Source organism: Triplophysa rosa, linkage group LG10 (assembly GCF_024868665.1).
Source record: "Triplophysa rosa linkage group LG10, Trosa_1v2, whole genome shotgun sequence".
NCBI classification, from domain to species: domain Eukaryota; kingdom Metazoa; phylum Chordata; class Actinopteri; order Cypriniformes; family Nemacheilidae; genus Triplophysa; species Triplophysa rosa.
Window position 1 is genome coordinate 24,156,418 of NC_079899.1, and position 27,283 is coordinate 24,183,700.

At 39.4% G+C, this 27,283-nt stretch overlaps 1 protein-coding gene across 2 annotated transcripts in view; it reads right to left on the bottom strand.

Annotated features, from left to right (window-relative positions):
* Nucleotides 1-10,064: 10,064 nt before the first annotated feature.
* akap6 (A kinase (PRKA) anchor protein 6) overlaps nucleotides 10,065-27,283 on the bottom strand; it is a 114,371-nt gene continuing 97,152 nt past the window's right edge. The window contains exons 12-15 of one of the 2 annotated variants that reach the window (XM_057343892.1): nucleotides 19,575-19,790; nucleotides 14,428-17,466; nucleotides 13,035-13,142; nucleotides 10,065-11,059 (exon numbers count right to left, since the gene is read on the bottom strand). In XM_057343892.1, coding sequence (XP_057199875.1) covers nucleotides 11,018-11,059; nucleotides 13,035-13,142; nucleotides 14,428-17,466; nucleotides 19,575-19,790 — 3,405 coding nt within the window. In that variant the 3' untranslated portion in view covers nucleotides 10,065-11,017. The remainder of the gene's footprint in view (nucleotides 11,060-13,034; nucleotides 13,143-14,427; nucleotides 17,467-19,574; nucleotides 19,791-27,283) is intronic. The other variant, XM_057343893.1, reaches the window with a different exon arrangement.

Consider the following 27,283-nt stretch of genomic DNA (forward strand, 5'->3'; position numbering starts at 1 on the left):
TTATTTTCCAATTTCACTGTCAGAAAATCACAGGGAAGGTGGGATGAAGCGATGATGGGTGACGTTTCTTTGGCCGACTGTTGTGTTAAACTGTGGTTATGAGCTCAGTGTTATGGCAGTACCTTGCGTAAGAGTAATAATACCGAAATGTATAAATGTGTGAAAATATTTTTTGTTTTTTGTTGTGAGTACTGTCGATGGTAAAAAACGATGTCATTTTCGTATTCAGCATTTGAAACTTCATAAAGAAACTGTAAACACTGTGTTATTTGGTCATGATAACCGTGTATGGAAAAAACGATACCGCGACAGCCCAATTTGAGACAACGATGAAACTTCTGAAACTCAAGGGGCAGGTCTTTATCCGCTCACCCGGACACTAAGATCATGTTTAAAGATACAGGGGACTAAAAGTCTTCATTTGCTATCGATTTCATCTCATCTCTCTGTAGAAGAAACAATGGAGACATTAAATTAACTTTTTATAGATTTGGCAACAATGACAAATGATTTCCTGGTTCAAGGTGAAGCGTGTGCGTTTTGTGTCGCTAAATCAAATCAAGTTTGCGTAAACAATTCGTCATCTCTCATTGGTGAGAGCCAAACCCAAACTCACACTATTGGTCAAGTCAGTGTTGCTATGCCGGGCTGGCCAGCATGTTTAAAAAAGCTTTTAAATAAGTTTTAATAGAGCCACAAAACCACATGGTTTACGTGGTTTAATAAAGTCCTACGCCTGGGATGGCATAAGGTTGAATAAATGATGAACGCAGAAAAATCACACACTTTATCTTTACAAACGATCGTAACAAAATGTCTTTATTGGCACCGTTTTCATCTCCCACGTTCTCTCAGAAGACGTGACAACAACCCTACCCCGTCAAATCCATTTCCCCCAGACAAAAGCTGACGCTGTCTTACAGCAGCTCACTGAGGGTCAGTGGATTATTCTGGAAAGCAGCGGTGGGCTTCCCTCTCACACACAACGACTCAGTGCCATTCTTCTCCAAACCACATGTTGACGAGTCGGCTTAATGTGAAGCAGGATAAAGTGTGATTGGAGCCGTCGGTCCTGCTGTTTGTCCAAACTCTCTCCATCTCATGTTCACCGTTCGGCCTCAGAAGAGAAATCTCTCTCCCGCTGACTGAACAAACGCAGCCCAGACTCAAACTCGCCCACCTCTTTCTCTCCTCCGTCCTGAATATCATTCTCTCGGAGCGACGCGATAACAATCGTCAGACGTCTATGTTAAATGAAGTCAAGGGTATTTTTGCAGAGGAGTTTTGAGGTTTGATGACTGGTTGCTGGTAGTTAGGCTTATCGGAAACCTGACGGTGTTTAACGCTCCACGCTGGAAAATGAGTGCGTCCCATTATGTGATAATTCTGTCCATCATGAGGTCATCAACAGCGCTCCTATCAGAAGAGGATAATTGGAGCTGTAACTGGGAATGACATTTTTCTCCTCTCCCTTCATAAATGAAAGATAATAATGCAATATGACTCTTTCTTTCTTGTAGAGCGGCGATTATTGATGCCGCGTCTTAATTAAAGTACCTTTTATTGGATATTTTAATTTGCATAAATTAATATAACATCATCTTGAACTAACTTAAGCATTTAATGAAAAGTGTGAAATCTTTCAAATGTCCCAACGGCTGAACTGAAATACTGATGCATCTCACACGAATGTTTTGGGTTTAAAATAAGTTTTTGGTGGTTCACATACAATAATTTGCAATGTTAGTAAAACCCCAACCCTCAACTTCCCAATGTTCAACAATTCTAACATGATCATTTATAATATTATTATTATTTAAAAATGTACTATTCATATTTGTAAACATAACTGATTGTTCATAAAAGGTTCATTGTGGTGAAAAAAGGATCTTTAAAGAACCTTTGACTGAATGGCTCTTTGTGAAACCCAAAATGGTTCTTCTGGCATTGCTGTAAAGAACCCTTTAAGCACCTTTATTTTTAAGAGTGTGGTTCACCAAAAAATGAAAATTCTGTCATCATTTACCCACTCTCTTGTCATTTTAAACATGAATGACAGCAGAACACAAAAGAAAATGTAACACTTCACTTAAAGCCTTTATGTATAGTGCATTATAAAGGGTTATTAAAGGATATGATGCATTATAATTGTTCATAATGTGTGTTGTGATACATTAAATGTTGTTGTAAAGAATTATAACCAGATTAAAAAAGTGAAGCGTAACAATGATGTGATAAGTGTTATAATGTATCAACTGTAGTTACAATTCTTTATGCATTATATTACAATGCATTATATGGTGCATTGCCAGGAATAATTAATACATTCCAACTACTTTTATAATGCATCACACATATATGCTTTAAGTAAAGTGTTACGAAAATATTTTAAAGATCTTTTATAGAATTTAGGTAACCGTACAACCCATACAATAAAAGTCAATGGGTACCGAAATTTTTTGTTACCAACGTTCTTCAAAATATCTTCTTTTGTGTTCTGCAGAAGAAAGGAAGTCACACAGGGTTGAAATGTAAAGAATGTGAATAAATCATGACAGAATTTTCCATTTTTAGGGGGGTGAACTAGTCTGCTAAATAAATAAATGTAAATGCAAACACATTCCATAAGTTGTCCATGGAAATTAAAGTTGATAGACATAAAAATATAGGAGGTTTATCACAAAGTAGTGTCATGATTAATTGTTCTAAAACCTGTACTGCTCATCCTTTGCAGGTTCATGGGAAGACTGTAGTCAACACTCTAAAAAATAAAACTTCACCAAAAGGTTATTTGCTGGGCTGGGCTCTATGGTTCCATAAATAACCTTCATGTATTCTACGTTGTAGTAGAAAAAGATTTTACAGACTATAATAAAAAGGTGAGAAAGTTTTGACTTAACAGTATTTGAGGAACTACAAATGGTTCACACTTAAGAGTAATTTTAGTGACTCCAGTTTGGACTTTAAGAGTAACCGGATAAAACCCACGCTGACCCAGGAACAGCAAGCAAACTCCAAACCAAAAGCCCTCAAACCACGAACCGTCATGCCGTGAGGCAACAGTGCCACCCCTAATTTAATATGATAATCTGTAATAATGCAATATCTCTTAGCCGTCTAATTCATCATAGATTCTGTGCCGACGTTGTGTTGCCTACCGTATGTGTGTGTATTGTGTAAACACATGTGGGTGGATGCAAATGCTACAGAAATGTAATACTTTTATCCTGCAACTGTCAGAGATAAATTCTATCCGACTCTTCCTCCCCAACACTGATTGATGAAGCAGATTATATTAAAAAAAGCAAAGGCTAAAGGCTACCGCGAAAACGTCTCTCGCACCTCTCCAAACCTGTAATGCGTCTTGAAAGATTGCGTCTCCGTATTTACGGAAGAGCATCGCAACTCGAGAGGAATTAACTTCTGCCAGAAATTACAGATAACGCTTCGGAGGGGAAAAATCAGCATGGAAATGATTGATTGGGAGGGCGAAAGGAAAATGACATCATGGATCTTGTTTATTCTTGGCGGTGGGCTCCGCGTGGCCTTTTAGCCCGCCTCGTGATTTCACATCGGATTGTTTTCTAATATGCCTTGATGATGACACGTCTGGAATCCAATTACTCACCTCACAAATAACGCGGAGAAACTCAGCACATTCTGGAGGGTTGTAATAGGGGCAGCACCTGTGTCAGTCGCATATCAAACATGCGCTCTAAACCTGTTATTGGTGATGACTGCGGGATTATCACACACCTCACTTTAGCCCGAACTCAGCTGATATTTTACATGATCAGTAAACCGTGGCAATGTAAATGCAATCGAGATGACAAAGCTGTTTCTGTAACTATGCTGTTGCCTGACTTAGTCACAGAAAAGGTTCTTGGTATTTATATTTGAAGAGTTCATTTGCAAAAACAAAACAAAAACAATCACGTTTTTTATTGTGATGATATGTTTTTTATTGTGTCAGTTAGCTGTGTTACAATTACTTCATCAAAACAACCCAACTCCAGATGGATTGATATTATTGATGTTGACTGGAAAGCACAATAAAAACACGAATTTTTAAATGATTTAGATATTTTTTGCAAATTAACTCTCAATTTTAGATCATTTGTAGGGATGCAAAAAGCAATAGAGTTAAAACAGGTTAGTAATCAGGCCAATGAAACATTGTACTATAATGTGATCATAGTGCATTCATAAAATGGTTAGAGAATAATCGTTTCATCCTATTTTATTCAGAAACGGTTTCACAGACAAGGCTTAAAGGGCTAGTTCACACAAAAAATGAAAATTCTGTCATCATTTACTCACTCTCAGGTTGTTTCAAACCTGTTTAAATTTCTTTGTTCTGTTAAACAAAGAAAGATATTTGTAAGAATGTTAGCAATTTTCAGTTATGTGACATCATCCACTACCACAGTAGGAAAAACATATAGTATCTTTTTTTGGTCTGTTGAACACAAAGTGAGATATTTTGAAGAATTTAGGAAAACAAACAGTTTATGGCACCTTTGACTACCATTTAATTTTTCCTACTATGGGAGTCAATGATGTCACAGAATTGCAAATTGCTAACATTCTTCCAAATATCTTTCTCTGTGTTCATCAGAGCAAAATTTAAAAAGGTATGAAATGACATGAGGCTCAATAAATGATGACAGAATTTTCATTTTTGGGTGAACTATCACTTTAAGGCTAGTCCCAGACTAAAATGAATGTGTGACAACTGAATATAACTTGCCCAGAAATATTTATATCAGTGCCATTGTTTTGTCTCAAGATGCACACCAGTAATGTATTCTTTTAAGGCATTTTGATAAAAGCGACATAAATATCTTAATTTAACTAAGGCATAGTCCTGGTTTAAGCGAAACTGTGTCTGTGAAACCGGGCCTAAACTTCAAGAATCATCATCTCTGTTCCAGAAAAAAAGCCCTAAACTCATCAACTTATTTATACAGTAAAACAGTGGTTTTGTAATCAGCTTAATGTAACCCATCATCCATTGCATCACTATCATACACTCTTAAAAAAGTTCCTAAAACGTTCTTTCTTGACACGCGTGGTTCTTTAAAAATCTTTTTAATCATTATAGCCGTTTTAAACATAATTCCCACAGTAGGTTTTTTGTAGTGAAAAAAGGTTCTTCAGACTAAAATGAATGAAAGAAATGGTTTATTTAGGAGCAGTGGCGTGTCCACAGGGGTGGCAGGTGAAAATGAGCTTTACCACCTCCGTTGCCACCCTGACCATACAGTCACGACTTGGGTACTAATGTAATGTACAAACAATTTTTGGATTAGGTTTTTGGAGAGCGTTATTTTTGCTCAAAATGGCAAATTGCTAATATTCTAGACGCGTGTCTATCGGCGTTTGAGCAGGTTGATCACAGGTTGATCTGTGAAGCGTGTGGAACGCGCCCCACTGTTCCGATGCTTCTGACCCGCGGATTAACTGTAAAGTTTATCTGTCATAGAGAGAAAGACGGTTCTAAATGCGATCTCTTTCCTTCTCTCCATAGCCTCCCTCGCATATAGCATATTTCTTTATTTAAATCACTGCGTAAGGCAAAGTGTAAAGTTAAAGTACTAGTGTTGTGTAGCGGTAAAGCTGTTAGCCACTAATTCGACACACAAATGACGCCACAAAGTGTCTGTACTAGCTGTACAAGATAAAACTATCACATCCGTTTAAAGTAAATAAAGTGTGCGCTGCTGGACAAGAAAGAGCCGCAGCAGTGCATGCTAGGAAGTGAAGAAAATACATCTCTCAATCTGATCTCGAGAGATCCGTCTGTCATATACAGCTTTACTCGATTGCACGTTGGTGTATATATTCATATTTATTCTTAATACATATAGTGTCTGTTTTTATACATATGATATAGCATGGAAAATAAATAATAATTTTCTATCAGGATTTTAGATCAAATTCAAAACTGTTTAAACAGCTATGATCAGCAATTAACTAAGTAGTTAGGCCTATATCAAGTTTCTGCAGTTGTCTTTCAGAAACAACAATATAATATACTATATAATAGTTTGGATTGAATTGTGCTGGGAAACAGACTAGATGCAAAACTGCTTTGAAACAACACGTACAAATCCTCTAAGGGGAGAATTCACCTTTTCCCTGAACAATTTATGTGAACACTATTTATTCCTTTACTATTGTAAGAAAGAAGTCATCATCATCATAATCATCACCTAAACCCTCTGCATTTTTAATGTAGGCAAAAACAGGTAAAAGTTAAATGAAACTATTTTTCAGAAATGCTAATCAGAAAAAATATCTGAGCCAGACTGTAATAGGGCTCAATAATCAGGAATCTATAACATTCCTAATCCTGCCAATGCAACTGCGAAAATGAAAATTTATGTGTTTAGGTTGCCACTCCTCATTATGCTCTTGTCCCCCTTTGCCAACCCATGTATAAAATCCCTGTTTAGGGACCTTTGACTAAAAGGTTCTTTGGGGAACAAAAGGACAGCAATACCACAGAACAACACATAGACGGTTTCAAAGCAACGACATAAACATCTGCAAACGCACGCTTTTGTGGCCCAAACTTAACTTCCGGTACACATCCTTAAAGATTATTTCTGATAACAAGCAAAATAAATAACAAGTAAATGACATTAGCTAGCCTAGCAAGTTAAAAGAATGTCTAGTAGTCAGTATTATTTGGGGTTACCAGTGGAAGAACTGTTACTTGACTAAACTTAAAATGCGACAAAGTTGTTTATTGTATAAAATTAACATACAATAAAATTCAACAAATAGTTTATTTAATACAATTATTATACAGTGAAATGTTATTATAAATTGATTAAATATAAATAGTTATACTATTAGCCACTAGAAAGATAGGTTAACAAACACAGACCGGAAGTTAACTTCGGGCCAGGCACGTGTCGAAGAAACAACCTGAGAGGTTCTTATAAGACCCATTTCTTTCTTTCTTTCTTTCTTTCTTTCTTTCTTTCTTTCTTTCTTTCTTTCTTTCTTTCTTTCTTTCTTTCTTTCTTTCTTTCTTTCTTTCTTCTGCATCAATCTGCATAATTACAAACTTTAAATGCTTTTATATTGGCCGAACAGATCTGAGCAGTTGTCTAGTGTTTCGCTGGACAGCGTTTAATGTTTTTCCCCGCTGTCTTTCAAAAGCCCATGATTACGCTGAAACATAAACGCTAGTGCTATATAGACATTCTGTCAAGTGTCTCTTGATATATAACTCTGCGTTATGGTGACATGCCACTTTTAATATTGTATCTTCACATCAAATGCGCCTGATGACAGTGCAGATGTGATTCTGACATATGATTTAAAAAATAAACAAAATGTTGAAGAAAGACCAAGAGAACATAACTGGTTTAATCTAAATGGCTAAATTTCGGAATAGACAGCACATGCGTCTTTGTGAATGCAAAAAAGACGAGCTTCATATATTTTACATCAAAAGTGAAATTGTTAACGCATGTCAAAGACTTCTGTTAGCGTCCAAACTAAAAGGCATTTCTGACATTTTGAAGGTCACACTCATGACTCTTTAATCTCACTTAAACTCGTGAGGGGGGAAAATCGCCCACAACTTGTCTTCTTTGTCACATAATGTCATATAATCAACAGCGATCTTTTCAACAAAGAGACTTCCACTTATTAATTTTTCCATCTATGCCTGCGCAAAAGCCTCCAAATCAACATTCCGGCCGGCTGTAATTGCAAAGCCACCATGCTTCGATACACATGACCTTTACTACCTTTAAAGCCATTTTCATTTCATAGAAAAATGTCCCGTTAATTGCGAAAAGAGGAATAATTTGCTCACCATGCAATGTTTGGAAGACAGTGTAAGAATTCATTTCCATCCTAATTTATCAATGCCATCTTTCAGTGCCAAAACCTTATTTTAAACATTAACACCACTTGGATTTAATACGGCTCCATAGAGTTTTTACTGTGAGATAAAAGAGCTCAGACATTGTTATAATGTCTGCGTTTCATTATTTATGTGTGGTTTGTGTTATTGTACATTTTCATTCGTTTATATTTATAAACAAAACTATGAAATGTTGAAAAGCCCCAAAATGACGAGCAGATGATTTTTAAACAATTTAAAGTTCAATGAAAACTAAACGTATGAATATTAACAACTTTGGCAAGGCAACCATTGTCAAGTGCATTTGTGAATAAGTCGGCACATGCTCTAAAAACACTACAAAGACAATCTTCTGACGCCCACCCTGCTAAAAAAAAAACTATAGAAACCACGACAGAAATTCTAATGGTTTCCATTGAAATGCCCTTAGCTTTTTCCTTAAAACCATTACATTTGTTGTAGTGTGTTTTGGACACTATTCCACTAAGATCACATACCAGTAGAGACCATTATAGTTCCCATTATAACCATTGAATTTTCTATTGCATTTCAGGCAGATTTCTGTTGTTTTTTCAGCAGAGCAAGCTGTGTTATATTTTCACAAAATAAGTGATGTTTCCTCACAAGCCATAAACAAGGCAATCATGGCATTATAAACAGCGCGAGGTGGCCAGTGATACTACTCACATCCACAAACACTGTCCTCAATTTCATAAGAAAGCAGACGAATCCTCTCGCGCCGTTCATTGCCACCGTCTGATATGGTTCCGGCGCAGGCGCGCGCGCGCACTCATCATCAACAAACACGCATCTCCTGCAGGGGCCGATGGGCGATTACGGCAGAGAGCTTATCATCAGAGCGCGACGCCGCAATCAGCAGAGCGCTTGATTGGCTGTCGATGAGTTCCAGAGGTTCCGATGCCACTGTATATCTGAATCTCTGAGGGCCCATCACGCAATCTTCAGAGTCATCAGGACTTCCTGTAAACAGCATATTAGCCACAAAAATAACCGCTTGACGTCTGCGTGGATGCTCGCGCCTCTGCTTTAAGAACACCGTGTAATCTACAGCACATAGCTGTGGTGAAAGTGTTATTTTAAAACTTCTACATATGGAATTTACCAGGTGCAGGCACGATGAGGACAAAAGTAACAACCAAGAAAAGAAAAACAAAACCTTGTTGAAGTAAATAAAAGCTTTCCGGTAGCTCAGTAGTTAGAGCGTGGCGCTAGCAACGCCAAGGTCATGGGTTCAACGCCAAGGTCATGGGTTCGATCTCAGGGATTGCACATACTCAGAAACAAACGTATAGTACAATACAACGTAAATCGCTTAAAGCGACTGCCACATGCATAAATGTAATTCTACATGTTAGGAGAACGTTCTATAAACTGAAACGATGGAATTAAAGCTTAAAGTCCCAGTGAAATTAAAAATGACAATTCATATTTTTCATGAAATATTGCAGCGTTTATAGTAAATAGCTTATCAATGTGGGTCAATTTCTTTTTAAAATTCATGTACCCACATAATCTTGAGTTAAAATCTGAAAATGCACTTCCGCCCTGAAATGACTATCCATCTCAAATGACATAAATTAGACGGCTTGGCCGGAGCATCCGTTAACTCCTCCCCTCCAACTGTCAGTCTGCTGCCAGTTTCATTTCAAAATCAATGCAACAGCTGTCATCCAATCAACACATCCAATCAATTCGCAGTGAAAAACGCAAGCCACGCCCACTCATTTTCTCCCTTTCACTCGTAAATGTGTCAGAATACGGAAGTAAAAACGATCGCAACTTCCGGTTCACGGGGACTTTAAATTCATATTTTCACTTGGCGACAAACGGAGACGGGTAACCGTAGCAACAGCAGGGCGTTCAAAGGTAGCGTTGAACAGCATGCAACAAAAATACTGTATTATTTTTTTCGTTTTACCTTAAAGTGACATCATAAAAAACATAGTAAAATTAAACATTTGCCTTATTGTTAATATTACATAGCTGCGCTTTAAAAAACATTCGCAACTTTCCTTTTTAATTGATGTCATGATGAATTCCTTTTTCTGTTCACACGCAAACACACTCAGGCTGCTGTAAAAACATGCTATTACAAACTGTACTCAGATTTATTTGATGCAAGATGTGTTTAAAAAACATCTATACGCGTAAAAATGCAACATGTGCACTTTATTAAATCTGGTTTATTTATGGAAGTGTTCTCGTACATAGTTTACCATGCAGCCTAACAGTACACTATTTAATCCACGTCACTTAACACAAACACTAACATGAAGTTATTATGACATCATTATACAACAGCGTTCAAACGTACAGTATACATATTTACAGATGCTCATTCGTCAACATCAGCCTCGCCGACATCCGCTTTCTCACCGCTTACCCGACACACGACAGGGAAAAGCAGTGTTTAATTAAATGTACATGTATAATAACTGCAAGGCACAAAATGTTACGTTTATACATTTCATTGTTCTCCGGGAGTAAAAAAACAGCATCACACTGCCGAAGATCACGTGCCACACAACATCACACAATCGTCGTGTTGCATAGAAACGCAGACGCTCCTATCCTAGAGGAACGTGAAGATAGTTTTGGTGACCTCCACATAACTGATTTTACCATATGGAGAACGCAACACGTCCAAATCTAGGACCACATTACAGATTCACTGAAAACTTCAAAGCGCTAGGGGCAACCCTCAAATAACACACCTCAGCTTTGACCCTGAGGATGCAAACATTGTGCCAACAGTAGCCGGCTGATCAGATAGAGTACCATCAGATAATGAAATAGGTTTTATTTGTACACAAGAGTGTTTAAGTGTCAGACAGGAGTATGTATGGTAGAAGACTGGTGAGGTAGCTCAGTCCAGGGTGGAGCTTCGAGTGGCGGGTCACTCACGCTTATGTCACCGGGGATCAAAGGTCATGGCTAAATAGCAAAGCAGCCAGGAGGAGGAGGAGAGAGTGAGGATGAAGGACTCAGGTCTCTAAAGTGCCAGACTAGCGGCCCATGCACTAATATCCAGGTAGGTGTGGATTTTCTTCCAGATCCCAAAATCACAATGCAGGTGTGTAAGCCTTCAGATAGCCCCAACAAGATCAGTTAGGGTTTACACACAGACGTGGCTAGACTTCCAGAGAATTTCTACAAGAAAAAAAACACAGCAGATTTGTATAGTTAGACTGCAGTGTCTGCAAACACACTTTTTTATAGACGCTGCAAAACCAAAAAACGTAAAATTCTGTCATCATTTACTCACCAAACCTGGTGACTTTCTATCTTCTGCAGAACACAAAAGCAGATATTTCGAAGAAAGTTGGTAACCAAATAACATCGGACCCCATTGACTTAAATTGAACGATCACAAAGTGACTTTTTTGTGTTCCACAGAAGAAAGAGTCGTCACAGGTTTTCAGCGGCACGAGAGTGAAATGGGCCAACTACATCGTTAAAAGATTAAAAAGTTGTGGACAACATCTCATATTGTACTTTCAAGTACAAATGTATACATAATGTAAAGTAAAAGTGTGGATTAATGCTGATTCCATTTCCAGATGAGAACAAAACTATTTCCTCACACTTTTTCCCCCACAAACAACATTTATTGAATATTTTACATAAAGAAATACTTGAATTTACAATAAGCTCCTGCCAGTTTAATTTGAATTCATTTGAATTTTAAAGGGGAAAATTCTGTAAAATGTGGCAGAAAATCCTTTAATTTCCTATTATTATTATTATTAATTTTTTTTTTTTTTTATTATTTGGAGTTGAAACGAGACCCAGATATGTCCTAACAGAGTTTGAGAACGACACAGATGCTCTATAAAGCCATGAATGTCCTACAAAACAATATATTTGATTGGTTTTGTATGTGTTTGGTCCCGGTCCACTCAGTGTCTTGTGAGGCCTCAATAGCCGCAGGCTTGATATGATAGTGTGAGAGACGGATAGTTTATGCTTTCTGCTGTTTACTGTGTCCCTAACGCCTCGGGCATCTGCTGAAACATGACCAACATTATTCAACACGACCTTTCCTGTGTGTCATATCACTACTGCAAACATAAATGATATAATGCTTAGAATTACACACGATTTGTATTGTTCTGGTACAACCAGTAATTTTCTTACTAGTGGGGTGCAAAATCTGAGAACATTGAGAATAGAAAATATCGAGCGTTTGACACTATTCATAGGTCACAAATAGGGCTGTGTATTGGCAAGTGCCTCCCGATACGATACATATCACGATAGATGGGTCACGATACAATATATTGCCATGTATTTCGATACCACACACATTTGCGATATATTGCAATACTTTAAATAGAAAATGTCAAAAGTAGAGCTAGAAATTTTAACTCGTTTAATTTGTCTTTAAAGCAAAAGATGGATTCATTTCTAATTCATCCTTATTAATATAGCACTAAAATTCAGAATTTTTGCAAATGGTTTCACACTTTCTGACCCCAATGCACTGCGTGGTTTACCAATACAGCTTCCTTGTTTGAGCTAGAGTTTGTCGTATGAAACAAAGTGTGTTCCTTTAGTGAGAGATTAAGACCGCAGCTCTTTAAGTTTCCATCTGCTGTACATGCTTTTCATCAGGAGAAATGATTGCAGGCCAACACACATTCATTATTTCAGCAGCGCTCTGATGAGGGCACAGTTCTTCTGTCAAGAAAGAAAAGAAAAACGGAATGACAATTCAAAGGCCGGGTGCATTGGATATACGGCCCGCGTTACGTAACGACTGCCTTTCAAACCAATTTACTGGTAAGTGTCTCATCGCCGTACAAAGTACAGTGTCCTATAATTTAAACCATACCACCGTCGAGCCCCAAACGGGTTTTTGCTTCATCGCCAAGCAAGCCTTTGGGTTCGTATCAAGCTGAATTTCATAACCCGAAAACAACGGGAAACACGAAACAGGCTCGTTTCAAAGCGCGCCGCTAATAATTCACGCTAACCCGCGGTACGGAGCGCGGTGGAAAAATGAGGTTGTTTGCAATGTAACGCTTGACGTGGAAAAGAGCCGGCAGCTGTTTTTTTGAAGGGGCGCTTGAAGTGGCTGGGAGGGAGAGCTTGTGTTTGTTGAAGCGAGTCCTATAGCACCTACCTTGACCTGAGGCCTACTGCTGACTCCAACCCTTCCTGCAGATGAGCTATTTGTCTGTGGAGCCCTGCGGCCCACCGCAACATCACTGATGTTCTCTGACCTTGCAAGCTGTGAGAGAGAAAAAAGAGGGAAAGATTAAATCATGTTCCTTCTAGAATATTTTCTATTTCGTTGTAAATTGGACAAAACGTTACTTTCTTAGTTTACTTGGTAATTTGTTTGATTTTATATTACTGTTAAAGGTGAAGTGTATCTTTTCCACCAGCAGAATCACCAAAAATGATTATTTACACGTTTTGGGGGGGGGTCAACATACAAATAGCTCACATCTCAGCACTGTTCATTACATACGCAGTATCGTTTTTCTTTCCATTTATATTTATGCATTTTTAATACATTTATTTACATTTTACTTATCCAAGCAGAAAATGCTTTAGCGCAGCAAATAAACACAAAATAAAGCATAGCAACTGATAAGAACTTGAAAAAAAAGAGAAATAAAAAACATCAGAGAGTGGGAACGATAAATAAGATAAAGAGAGATAAAGGGATTAAAAGAACATTTGAAAAAAGAAAGAAATACAAAGACAGGGAGAGAGAGAGACAAAAAACACAAAAAATAGAAAGATAAACAGACTGAAAGAGAGAGAAAAGGGAGAGAGATCCAGATACACTGTACACATTTAAAATGCTTTGGAAATACATTGTAACACTTGTCATGCAAATAAAGCACATTTTGAATTGAACTAAGAGATAGAGAGAGAGAGAGAGAGAGAGAATGAACACAGAGCTAAACTAACTGAAAGAGAGAGAGGGGGGTGGATGTTATGATGAAGATGATAATAGTCCCTCTTGTGTTTTCATATGAAACAGATATCTAGTTATTTGAATGAAATCAATATGTCATTACAAGGGAAAACACTGGAATCTGACTGATGACTAAAGCCATTAATGCCGTGTTTTTCACTATCAACGATGAGCTGGAAAGTAGGAACCTAATTCGTCCGATATAAGGTCAAACGCAGGATTTGCAGACAGAGGCGGAATCAAGCGGAGACAAGTTTGCATACGGAATGGAAAACGACTTAAAGAGAACACAAATACATGCTAATTCAGTCATGAAATTAAGTAATGATCCTCGCCGCATTCTTGCTTATGAATCATAATATAATCTGACTGATTATGATTATTCTGTTCTGTAGACCTGAAAATTTTAAATCTACGCCCGCAAATCCTTCTTTCATTAGTTCTTCGGGGGAAAAGCGGAGGGGAGGGGTGGGAAGAAAATGAATAACAAGGCCTCTTAAATATTTAGTCAACGAGATGAATTTGGCAGAAACGCACACCGCTCTCATTACAAGCAGATAGAGAGCGGCGTCACGTCAAAACGCACCTGTTTACGAGTCGACTTGACTTCCGGCGCAGAGCTGCGGCCTTTCCCCACATTCTTGTGTGTCGTCGGCTGTGAAGCGGGGGCCCTTTCATCGCTATCACTTTTCCTTATCAGCGGACAGTTAATTTTGGGATTAATATAAAGGCCGCTTTCCTCTTTTAAAGGATTTGTAGTGGAGCAAGAGACTCTTATCTTAGTCATTACAGGGGAAATATTGGATTCAAGCATTTTAGTATCTGCAAAACATTCAACAGTATCTATCAGGGTTTCACGTGGTAAAGGATTAAGATAAGGAGCCTCATTATGGCACTCCGGCTGGCTACCAGCTACACTTTCTTCAGCAATACCATGTGCTTTTTGGTATTCATCGCAGGCCGAGCGAGGTGCTGAGCTCTGGAGACCGAGGGGCTCTATTAGTTTGCCGGCATGTCTCGTGGGCCGTTTGCTAATGGACATGCTGTAACAGAGAGGAGGGCCTAGGTACACCTCCTCTGTGCAAGCCTCGAAGAGCGGCTCCTCGTCACGGATATCTGGCGTCCCGGATAAGATCGGGGTGCCGCTCGTGTTGTCCACGCAAGTGCTGACCTCTCCGCAATCGCTGTCGTGAGAGGAGAGCGACAGATAGGAGTAGAAGTCGCCCTTGCGCAGGTGGATGAGCCTGTGGGAGTGTTCGAGCACTTTCTCTTTGATCTGAGACACAGATGTTGGTTTGGAAACCTCCGTGGGCTGCTCTGCCTGCGTCTCTTTGGTTTTCAAGGCAATGGATGTCATGTCGATGATCTCCATCACAAAATCGTGGACGTTTTCGTTTTTCGTCTCCTCCTTGGATGTGAAAGCTAAGTGGCTGCAGATATCCGAAGCGCATTCCTGATGGTTCTCGTGAACGTCGTTCAGGAAGGCAGCGAGCTGTTTCTGTCGAGCGTGTGCTGCCGAGCAATCGTCTATTGGAGAGATGGAGGGTGAAGAACAACGAGAGCTGTGACAGGGAAGCTCGCCTTTCAGCTGCCCCTCCAGCGATGACTCTTTGGAGATCAAGCTCAGTTGTTCACACGAGGATGGAGACGTGGCGGTTAGCATATCACTTCTGAGGACATTTCCAGCATCCGTCACGTAACAGCCTTTAAACGACTCCCCCTTCCTAGTAAGCAAACTTCCCTCCTCTCTCAGCAGCTCTTCGTTCAGATCTTCATCCTTTAGCTTGCTGTGAGCGCTCTCGACATTGCCGTTCTCCATGTCGTCCACAAAACGGCTGATGTAGCTTCTGGTGGCATCCTTACGGTTTCCGTCCACCCCTTTTTGATTTAGGCTCTCGTTTTTAGCATTGGCATCAGCTTCTAAGAGTTTCAGTGCTGAGTGGCTGAGAAACTGCCTGTCGTTGGCGGATTTGATGGGTGATAGGATTTCTCTAGACAGGGTGCCACATTGCAACTCATCCACAAGATCAGCCTCATTCTTTTCTCTGCACTGAGGTCTGGGTTTCATCCAGCTCTGAAACTCGCCCTTTATATAGTCCATCCCAAGAGCAAAGGGGCCTTCAGTGTACTCTTCATCAGAGGTGACACTCGAGTCGTCGTCTTTAATACCGAGCTCTTCCTCGGTAAGTGTCAGGGTAGAACTCGAGAGAAGGTCGCTGTCTTCCTCATCATCCGTACAGGCTGAGGTGCAGGACACATTGACGACCATACTGACGCTCGCATCACCCTCTTCGGTTTGCTGCTGGCTGCGGCAATGCTTCTGGAAGGATACGTTCGATTCGGCATCCACACAGCGGTTCATTTGCACGGCCAGGTCTTCGGATGCCACTGATGAGTCTTCAGTGCTGCTCAGCTCTGTGAGAGAGGCTGCAGAGCTCTCGTTTATAGAGGAGGACGCGCCAGTGGAGCGTGGTCCACGCCACAGCGAGCTGCTCTCGAGCGTTACGTCAGACACGCTCCGCGTCATCTTCTGAGCAAGAGGGCTTTGGATATTTTCAAGGCGTTTCAACAGTTCCAGAGTTCTCCTGCTGAGCTCTCCTGTTGGCTCCATGGCCGATCCAATGTCTCTTAGGCTTTCCTTACTACCGCCGTCCTCCGTGCTCTTGCAAGGAGCGAGCCAGCTTTCCAGGGATGTGCTACGAGTTAGTGTCTCTTTGCTAAATGGAAATAACTCTCCTACTGCATAAAGGGAGTCAAGTGAAGACCCCTGGGATAACTGTGGGAACTCTTTGTGAAGCCTTGTCTCTGTGGTTACCATTTCATCAACTTTTGTGCTTTGGTTAACTTTAGGGTTTATGTCATTGATGAAGATCTCCAATGGTTCCTTGCAGTGTTTCCTCTTGTTTTCTCGACACTCCTCCCTCTTCTTTTTCATGACGTGCATCCGCCGGTCACTGTTCCCAATGGTGAGACTGTCGCCATATTCTGCACACCTATTGGCACGCTCCAAAACTCTGTCTATGTCTTCATCTGAGACTCTGTCTACATCGACTGTGGGTGGAGTCAGAGTAACGCACACTTTCGAATCATCGCTCTGGAAGAGCAGGCAAACCTCAGAGTTACCCGTGGTCTCCGTGTCTCCCTCGCTGACTATCCCACTTTCGCTTTCTGATCTCCTGGTCAACTCCGACAGCAGCTCGTGCTTCCCCTTTAACAGCTCTCCCAGGATATCAGGCAGGGATTCAGTGGAGGAGAATGAGGAATCCATGCTCAGGCTCTTCAACAGGGGCTGCTGAACTTTGGCTTTGGTTGAAGATGATCTGTGTTTATATTGGGGTTGATGGTAGAGCTCCACGTTATGCAGACTGTACACTTGATAAACACGAGGTGTGGAGGCATTCTCCTCCTCCACCGTGTTGAAGGTTGCCTTGCGCTGTGTGTCGTTCGTTGGACTAAAAGGCTCCTTTGGGGAATTAAGGTGCAATTCAGATTCAGTGTTTGGCTTGTCTTCACAGTCCTGCGTCTCTAGATTGCCAATGGTCATGTCCATCTCATCCCATTCCCAGGAGTCTTCCGTCACGCACTGGAGGTCCATGAGCGAAGGTTCAATGAGGTTTCCCGGGACCTGCAGAGGAAACAAAACAATGTTAGTAAGGGGCCAAAAGAAACTCTCATAACAGCCCTGAAATCCACTGGCCTCCACTAAGACTTTAAATGAGATTAAATGCAAATGTAAGCTTTCGGTACAGCACACAATTACTCTAATTTTCTGCTTGTTGTTCATGCAAGAAGGGTCTATTTATATGATCCTCCTTATCTCATTAATCTAATAAACTGGCAAATCTAACACTTGCTTTGTATGTCGTATATCTCATATAATGAATTTTTATTAGATTTCTGTTAATTCTCTTTCTGCTGATGTGGAAAGCCCTAATGCACAGCCTCGGATCGCCAATGCATGAAAAACCTCAAGTGTGAGAACAATCAATCAGTTTAATCCAATAAAAATAGTTTCAGTAAGCGACCTCAGCTCAACATTTGCACCACATAACATTTTAATCACATGGACTTAATCGAATGCCATTAGATTTGTTATATTATAGCAGGTTAAGTAAGACCGACCAGGATTTTTAGGCTGGAGTCAATGGTACTCTATTAAACACAAAGGGTCTCTTTCTTTGAGCCGCTCTTTCTCTGGTTCAACACGTCTTTGAAAGCAAGTTACCTTTAATGACCTTCAAACCCAATTCATGATACCCTGACAAAAACGTGAAAGATTAAGCACCCATTTCCGACTCCTAACGCGGGACTGGTTGTGAACAAGGCCTCCCGAAGCATTCAACAGTCAGCTATTTTATCATTTCACAAAGTGTACTGTATTTACAAAAACAAACTCTCCCTATTATTTTTCTTTTCCTCTGCTCCGTGCCCGCGAAAAGTGAAATTGCACTTCAGGCCCGCAAGGTCAGCCTGAGCGAGGGGCGAGTAATTTGTCTTCCCGTGTAAGTGAGTGGACGTTCACAAACAGGTTGCCGGGCTTTTCTGCGTGCCTCCCCAGAGCCCTGCTGCTGCCATGCAGGAATGCGCAACATCTACATGACAAAAGCCGAAGTCTAGCCCTCGATCCGCTTCACTGTTAACACGCACTGTAACGCTCCCGCACATACAATAAGAGACTAGTTAATGCTTCTGTTTTAAATCTTTTTACAAACAAGCCATATGTACATGGTACGTAGTGTATATGTGATGAAAAGCCTTTAAAAAACGATTTCCTTTTGTTTAAGTGCAGGATGGAAACGTAAGATCGTGCCATTATTTGCGGGTTACTCAATATATTAAGAACAGTCAGTTATTTCTGGCAACCTCTGCAATCGATTGAGTTCACACTATAGTGAGTATCTGGGGAGTGAACCTAGTGTTCCTTCTCTCTGTGTATTCAAGACTAATGTGTGGCCATTTTCTCGGCCTTATACATCATTCTTATTGCTCGGTTTCAGCACTTTACTACCAGCAGTGAGTATTTCTGCTTAAAAAAATAGTCTTAGACAGCTTCCTTAGCATACGGTGGGTTATATTAAATACAGCTCAGAAAAACATGACAGAGTTTTATCTGTTTTTGTAGTGACAACCATGGCTGCGTTTGTGTTATTCCGTTGTTCTGATAAGTTGATGAATATATTACAATGAATGGAGATTTTAACAGGTGGTGTACTATATCAGTGGTTCTCAAACTGGGGGCCCCAAGATGGATCCAGGGGGGGCGCACAGATTTTGTGGCATTTTATGAAATGTAGAAATTTATCATAAATTTTAGGCAATCAAACATGGGGGAAATAAGACCACCGACCAAAAGAATTATGTTCTATCATTGTATAACTGAAGATGTTTTTGGTTTAATTTAAATTCTAAGTTGAGGATTCTAAGTCTTTATTTGGGGAGCCGCAAAGCGATGCACAAAGGGGGCCATACAATGAAAAAGTTTGAGAACCACTGTACTATATATCCCACAATGGTCATGGGACAAAAACATTTTAAACGCAAAACATCCCATGTTTCTAAAAACATCCCACCTTTGTCACTCCTGCACTTCACTCCTTAGCACACAAAACTTAAGGCTTTTTCTCATTGGACGCTATGACTACCAATAGCCTACATATTAAAACAGCACAACCAGGACCAGCACCACCTTGATCATGCAAAGTGTTTCAAACTATAGCACAACGCATACGTGACCTGGTCTCTGCCCAGAGAGCGCTGGAGTCTGATCTGCCACTGTAGCACCTGCATGACGATAGCTTCCCAGCGTCTCTCCAGATTCACCTGCAGCAGCTGCAGAGACTGTCCATCTGACTCTGAGCTCTGACGCTCGGGCCCGTCCAGAAGCTTCTGACAGAGTCTCAACACGGAGGAAACGCCCCTCCGTCTGCCCCGCACCTCCATACACAGAGCCTGGGGAGACAGGGCCACATCAGTTCTCTCAGATAATGTGTTAGTACACATAGGGTTTGAAGTTACTATCAAATTAAGGCAAGGGCTGAAGAGACCAAAAGCTATGAAGTATCTTAATAGGAAAGCTCATCCAAGAATAAAACTTCTGTCATTGTTTATTCACCCTCATGTCATTCACAACCCGTATATGACTCTTTCTTTTGTGGAACACGAACAGAGATATTTAGAAAAATGTCTCAGTGGTTTGTGTCCAGACAATGGAAGTCAAGTGAGTCAAGTGAATATCTCAATAAGTTGCCATCATTTTAATAATTTTTATAAATATAATGATTTACTGTCTGTTATTATTGCATAATGTTTAATGCACAACAATACTGAGGTGCAAATAGTAACGTTATCTGCCACTATTTATAAGTAAAAAGCATCTAACTACTTTTTCAACTTAATCCAAAGAAAATAGGCCCTACAGCTATTTTTGGTTAGTGTAAACAGCATATCGCTAAGAAATGCTGCTATTTTCACTTAGTGTAAACAGAACTTTCTACTATTTAAACTTAGTGTAAATAGCATCTGCCTTTTTTATTTTTGGTTGAAATATTCTTTTAAGAAACACAAACAAAACACTCGAGCTAGTTTGTCACATTGAAACTAGTAACAAAATGTAGCTATTTTACTACTTTAAAGCTTTCAAAGTGAAAATCGTTTTATCATGTTGAGGATCATTTATTATATATATATTTAATTTATACAGTATAATAAAATATAATATTTAAAATAATTAGATTAGAAATATTTAAAATAATGAGATTCTTATTTATATAAGTATTTATACAAATTACATTGTGATTTAGAAATTTTAACAGTCAGCCTCAAAAACAATGATGATGTCAATTCTAAAATAAAACAGTGATAACCAGTACTTTAAATAAATAAAAAAACAATAAAAAATAAATAAATATAATCCCCTCAAAGAATATATTTATATTTGAAGTAATTATCTGAAACAAAACGGACATTTTCTGTGAAATTGGACATGAGAACACCAGTTTGTTTATTTTATTGTAATAAAACAAAAACCTTTTTTCTTAACGTTTTTCTTTGTGTATTTACTTTTTAAAGCAAGTTTAATGCAGCAAGGATTGCAGCATTAAACTTCTCAATGCATTAAGTTATTACCTTGGCTCGTTTGCTCTTAAGGCCGCGAAGAAACAGTGATGTAGCCTACCAAAAAAGTAAGTCAAGCTACAAAAAAAGAAGTTAAGAAAGCAGTGCTGCTAACTTTAGCTATTGACTTGCCAACACTAGTCACAGATACAACACGGGTTTTACTTACTCAATATCATCATATCGTATTTGAGATCCTGTTCTGTAGTATTTTAGTGAAATGACAGATAGAGAGACACAGAGAACGACTCCTGTGCGCTTGATGAGGTCTCCTCAGAAATTGTGTCTGTCAGGAGCATGTAAATCCCGATCCTCTTTCCCCATAAACACCACAGAATTAAATATTAAAAGGCCAAAGCGAGTCCAGCTATGACACTGGTTTAATGAAATCACCAGAGCATATACAGTCTCCTAAAGAGAAACACAGCGCTGTGGAGGAGTGTGTGTGTGTTTTGTGATGGTCTCTCACCTGTACCAAAACCCCGTTTAAAATATGCAGCGGCAGCTTCGCGAATCGACGGCCACGTGTACGGGACGAAAACATTCTGTATTATGTAAATCCCGTCAGCCTCGAAAAAGCATTGCCTTACATTTTCCGTACATTTTTCAATAAATATTAAACACCATTACATTTAAATTGGATTTTATTTTTCCTGGAGTGCTCTTCTCCTCTGTTTTAGCATATTCCCATCTCTTGTGTCTTTTAAACAGGTAATGAGACTGTAAAGTGCGATGGCGGCGTGCCAGAGAGAAGTAGAGGATTGTACTTCACTGATAGAGTCATCTACCCTAAGAGCTCCAGCTTTGACGGGTAGAGACGTGTGATGGAAACCTGACGCTCAGATGAGCTTCTTCTTCACCCATGAGCACACATCGGCACACAGGGTATTGCATCTGGTGACTGTAGAAACTTGCTTTCTTAAAGGAATTTGTACATTTCACATTGACACAGCTTAGGTTAAAGGTAACATTATAAATCAACCTTGATTCACTATCATGTCTTTCAAAGTCCTTCTTCTGTGGAACACAAAAGAAGATATTTTGAGAAATGTGTCAGTGGTTTTGTGTCCATACAATGGAAGTGAAAGGCGGTGAATGTTGCTATTGTGTCTTATTTTGTGTTCTGCAGAGGAAAGAAAGTCATACAGGTTTGGAATGACATAAATAAATAATGACAGTGAATAAATAATGAAAGAATTTACATTTTTGGCTAAACTATCCCCTTATGCTGGGTTCACACCAAATGCGAATTAAGCAATTTGCGCGAGTAAAGTCAATGCAAAGACGCAAATAGACGCGAATTCGTGGCAGGCGATACGAATGACGCGAATCGGGCGGCGCGATTGACGCGCGATCAATTTTCGACTAGAGCGAGAAATTCTCATGAAGAGCTCATTGACACCTGTTTGACGGGTTCAGATGCGTGAAGACACTCCCCGTCGATTGATGTTTTTCGAGTCACTCACGCGAAAATAACCAACTTTTCCCTCGAGTAATAAAGAGTGCGGAACGCGATTGTTAGCGTTTGGTGTAAACACAGCGTTAAAGGCAATTTTCGACATTCAAATGATGCTTCATTGTTTTTGCATTGCTGGGTCTCATAAACTGATTTCTCTTCAATTAAATCTTGCCATATTGACAAAGTGGAGTATAGTGCGCCAATATTTGCTAAAAAGTTTTTTTCAAATACCCAGTGCAGTGGAACAGTCGGACCCCCCATCACACCACCCTTGTATGCGAGTCTACACATTGAGTCCATTTCAGAGCCACAAGCCCGGTTCTACGGCCGAGACACTGGCCGCTAGCCAACAGACCCTGTTGCTTCCTCCAAATCAAAATAGGAGAGAGGTATAGAGAGAGGCCAGAATATTGTGAAAGAGAAAAGAAAAATCACATATCACATATCTTTAATAGCTCAGAGTCAGCAATAAGATAAAACGCAATTGGGTTTTTCTTAAGTCTCCTGCATCTACGATTTATTTCTGAAGACAAACACCCGACTAAACTCAAGTCTCAATAAACTTCAGACTGTGCTCAGATTTGCCATAATACCAAAGTCGGGCATTTCAAAGTGAACAACTTGAATTCTTTTTACACCGAATCATGTGAGATACTGTATGCTATTCATGTATTAGCTTTTTTATTTCATTTGTAGCTCTCTACTCTTACTTAGTGAACGATCGCCTCCTCTTTGTCTATTTTTATTTCTCCTGCAAATTTAGATGAAAATAGAGAACATAAATGAAACTTAAAACTGAAAAACGTTTCTAAATCTAATGTGCTATTTTCAGGCAAGCAGAAAGTTATTCATCTACAATGCTAGAATGAAATATATTATTTAATGATAAATGGTTAATTTGGATTTTTATTATAAAAATTTAAAGTCCCAATTGACAATTATATAATATTGTATAATAATTTTATTAATATTAATAATATTATAGAAAATTGTATTAATACACTAAATTAATATAGATTTTACATTATTAATAATGATTATTAATTAATTATACTATCAGACTGACAATTTGTATTTAATATAACAAAAGAAATTAAATAATATATATATAAATATATATAAACAAAAATAAAACAATAATGATGAATAAAGAATAATTTAACAGTAAATTATTAAATAAAAATATTAAATAAATAAACATGGCCAACGATAGTACTCTACATTGGTAATCACAAATTACCCATTGCTTCGCTGCAGTAACCAAAGCTTAATCATGGTATTTATATCTGCCCAAAAATAAAACAAAACAAAAAAAACATGGTTACTATAGTTATACCACAGTATCTACAAATCAAATTAAACTTGGTTTTGCCATAATATAACCATAGCTTAACCATGGTATTTGTAGTAAAGCTTTGGAAAATGTAACACAACCCGCCAAACCCACAGCTCAAGATGTTTAAGGCTCTCCGACTCATACTGAGAAGTCCATTGAGCTATGAAAGAGCACCTCTCAATAAAAATGTCCTCTGGCAGTATATTGAGAAAGACTGACAGAAACAAAACATCAATAGCCACCCCTCCTGTGTCCATCACGGTGGAGATCTTCAGAAGAGACGACCTGATCATCTATCAGGTGCTTTTTAATAAAGCTATCAGAGGATCAGCCGTCTCGCGGCGCGCCTGTGCGCTAACACAATCTCCCGAACGGCCGAGATGACTATTCTCGCTCATCGCGCTCCCCCGACTGTTATCGTGCGGCTAAATCCATCTGCTGTACAGTATTAATCTACAGGTCTCTCGCTATCAGAGTCTGTAATCACACCTGAGGCGGAGAGGCAGCTGTGAAGATGCATGTGTATTACACGCAGACCTCCCAAGAGTGTTTCACCAAAAACTGCTTATCTCTTTATTCTAGCACAAAATGAGAACAGGCCGCGCCAGACACGGCCTAAAGCCTCCAAACTCCCATTCCCCGTCTCTCCCTCCCACTTAATTTCATTAAAATCTAAGCCTTGCGATATTCTGACATTTTTTAAGAGTTTAAGTGCTGGTGACGAGCATTCGCGAGGATTAAAGAAATCACGACGACGTTGCCGCACTTTCGTTTTCCGGATATTTGTTTCCTCCTCTCCCGTGGGAAAGCGAGCGCACACTTCATCTCGCCCGCTGCAATTTTAACATTTTCAATTAATCTCAGCAAGATTGAGGAGAGGAGCCCAAATCCCCTACAGTGATGGGAAGGACACGGGAATCCGGCGCTGACGGTGACCCACTGGATATTCAATCAATTACCATAAATTAGAAATCTCTGATTAATTCTATTTGTTGATTAAGTCAATTAAAGCCACGAGCACTTGTTATTGCAAATGAGTATAACGAATTCATGTCGGCCGTTTGTTCTCGCGCGCGCTCCTCGAGTTTCCATCAATGTCTGTCAGGTCCAATGTCTTCCTCATCATCTCAGCTGTTTCATCCCGACACGCTAATAAAAAATAGCAGCGCGGTGTCAATAGAAAATAAAAGCAAAGAAATAAAATAAACTCCTTTCTTTACTCTCTACTTGAATTCGTACGCTAACAACTCAAGACGCACTTCCTCTGTTTTCAAAACTTTGCACTTTTTGTTTTAACATTGCTAACAATTTAGTATTATTAAAAAAATAAACTTTACTCTTTTTTGCCTTACATTATGTAGTGAAAATCTAATTTATCCTTTGTCACAATAGTCTGAAAGTATAAATAAATAAAATCAAACAAAAACACAAATGTACATAATATTAAAAAAAAACATAAGTGATGGGAAGAGTCTAGGACAAGGTCAAAACAATACATTTGATAAATAAACAGGCATTTGAAAAGCAAAATCAATCAATAAATAGGCTACATGAAAACAATGATTAAGGCACAGTAAAACATTTCAATGTGTCCTTCATACAGATAAAAAGTTTATTTAAGTTATCTTCTGAAAAGAAGTCAAGTCCCGTGTCCAAAGCTGAAGAAAAACCTGAGATGGAATTCACCTGTCACCACTGAGATTAGTCTTATCATCCTGTTTTGTATTCTGTTTGTCTTTTTCCGAACACATCCAAATTACTATTACCGAATACATTCGAGTCCGATTGTCAGTGACCTTCCTCCAATATAACCCTTTGGTAAAGGATGCTTATTTTTAATTATTTTTCCCTTTAACAGAAAAAAACATGACAGTGTTTTCAAAATGAGCCTAATGTCTTAGGAACGGCAGGCGTCCTCTTTACCGCGCTAAAGCAAACAAACGGCAGGCGAGCCCTATCATCGAAGACATTTTCTCATTAGTGCCTGTAAAAGAAAGCGAGCACGATGGACATATAATGAAAAATACCAGTCTGCGTGTGCGTGCGGCCAGTCGATTGTGTGTGTAATGAACAAGTCTGTCACCTGACTGCTCCCCATTACTAGCTGATGAGACGCTAACTCTGCGTTTGCCCGTCCCAGAACTGCCTTAATGTGGTTAGCACTTGCCAAAGAACGGGAGTTTCTTATTCCTAATCATGGAGAAAGTATTGATATTATATCTGCGCCGTCACATTCAATCAGTCGGACGGGACCCTGAGGATGAGGCCCCGGGGCCACACGCTGAGACGGGCTGATCAGAGGTGCCACGGAGACACGGAGATGGACTGGGACTCAAACGCTGCCGCAGCGATTCAGTCTGATTTCCATTTAGTCTAATTCTCCGGTGGAACGTCTTTAATAGGAACGTGGTTTGGAGTTGAAGCTGTTTCAGGATGGGCTGCAAGAACTGTCTCCATGTCTCTACCCAAAGGTTTAAAAAAACACACTGAGGCGCAAGGGTTCGAGCGTCATTTAAAGGACAGTTCACACACACAAAATTATAATTCTTTCATCATTTACTCACCCTCACGCCATTCCAAACCTGTATGACTTTCTTTTAAAGAACCAAACAACATTTTCCCATTGCATGGATCCATTTCTCAAAATATCTTCTTTTGTGTTCCACATAAAAAATGACTCTGAATGACATGAGAGTGAATAAATCACGACAGAGTATTGTATTTGTCTTACCAGCTATCAAACATGCAAAACGCTTCATCATTTAATCCAATGTCCGTATTCAATATTTACAAAGATTTATATAGATATTTAGAGAGTAAAAATGCCTGTTATCCAATGACTAAAGCTGGCACGTGGTTCTCGAGTCCTCTCCTCTCCCTGACATGAAGTGTCCAGCCCTCGGGTTTTAATATCACGAAGGCACACTATTACAGAGAAGACAGTTATTAATGAAAGAATTGAAATTGGCAGCCAACTACTCTGAACTGTCTGACCACTGAAGGTTAAGATACAATAGTGTCTAATTTTAGACCACTCCACTGCCCCCCCAGGACGTAACGAACTTCATGTTTTTTATTCAGTGGAAGACGGACATTTTTATGATGACATTTTAAAGGCTGACCATATCTGTTACTCATAACGAAGCCGCTCGCTATCTCTCCTTTCAACATATTTCAGGGTTTTATTGGAGTCTTAAAGGAATCTCAAACCGAACGGACACGAACTCTACCTGCCTCAGTCGAGAGGCGATAAATAAAGATCTGTCTCTGTTTGAGGAGCAGAACATGTATCTCTTAAACCGCTGAAGTGATGTTTCATTTTACTGCGAAAATCTGGGCTAAAATGATGCGAAACACCAAACTCAGTTCCTGAAAGCAACCACGCATCATTTTCTTATTAAAAAAGCTACAATCACAGCAAGTCAACTAAAAATTAAACCAATAATCCATTGCTTGTCATATGTTACAGTAACTAAACACCACCTCTATCTGTGCTAAATTTATAAATATTTGAGTATATGGATGCACCAGTAG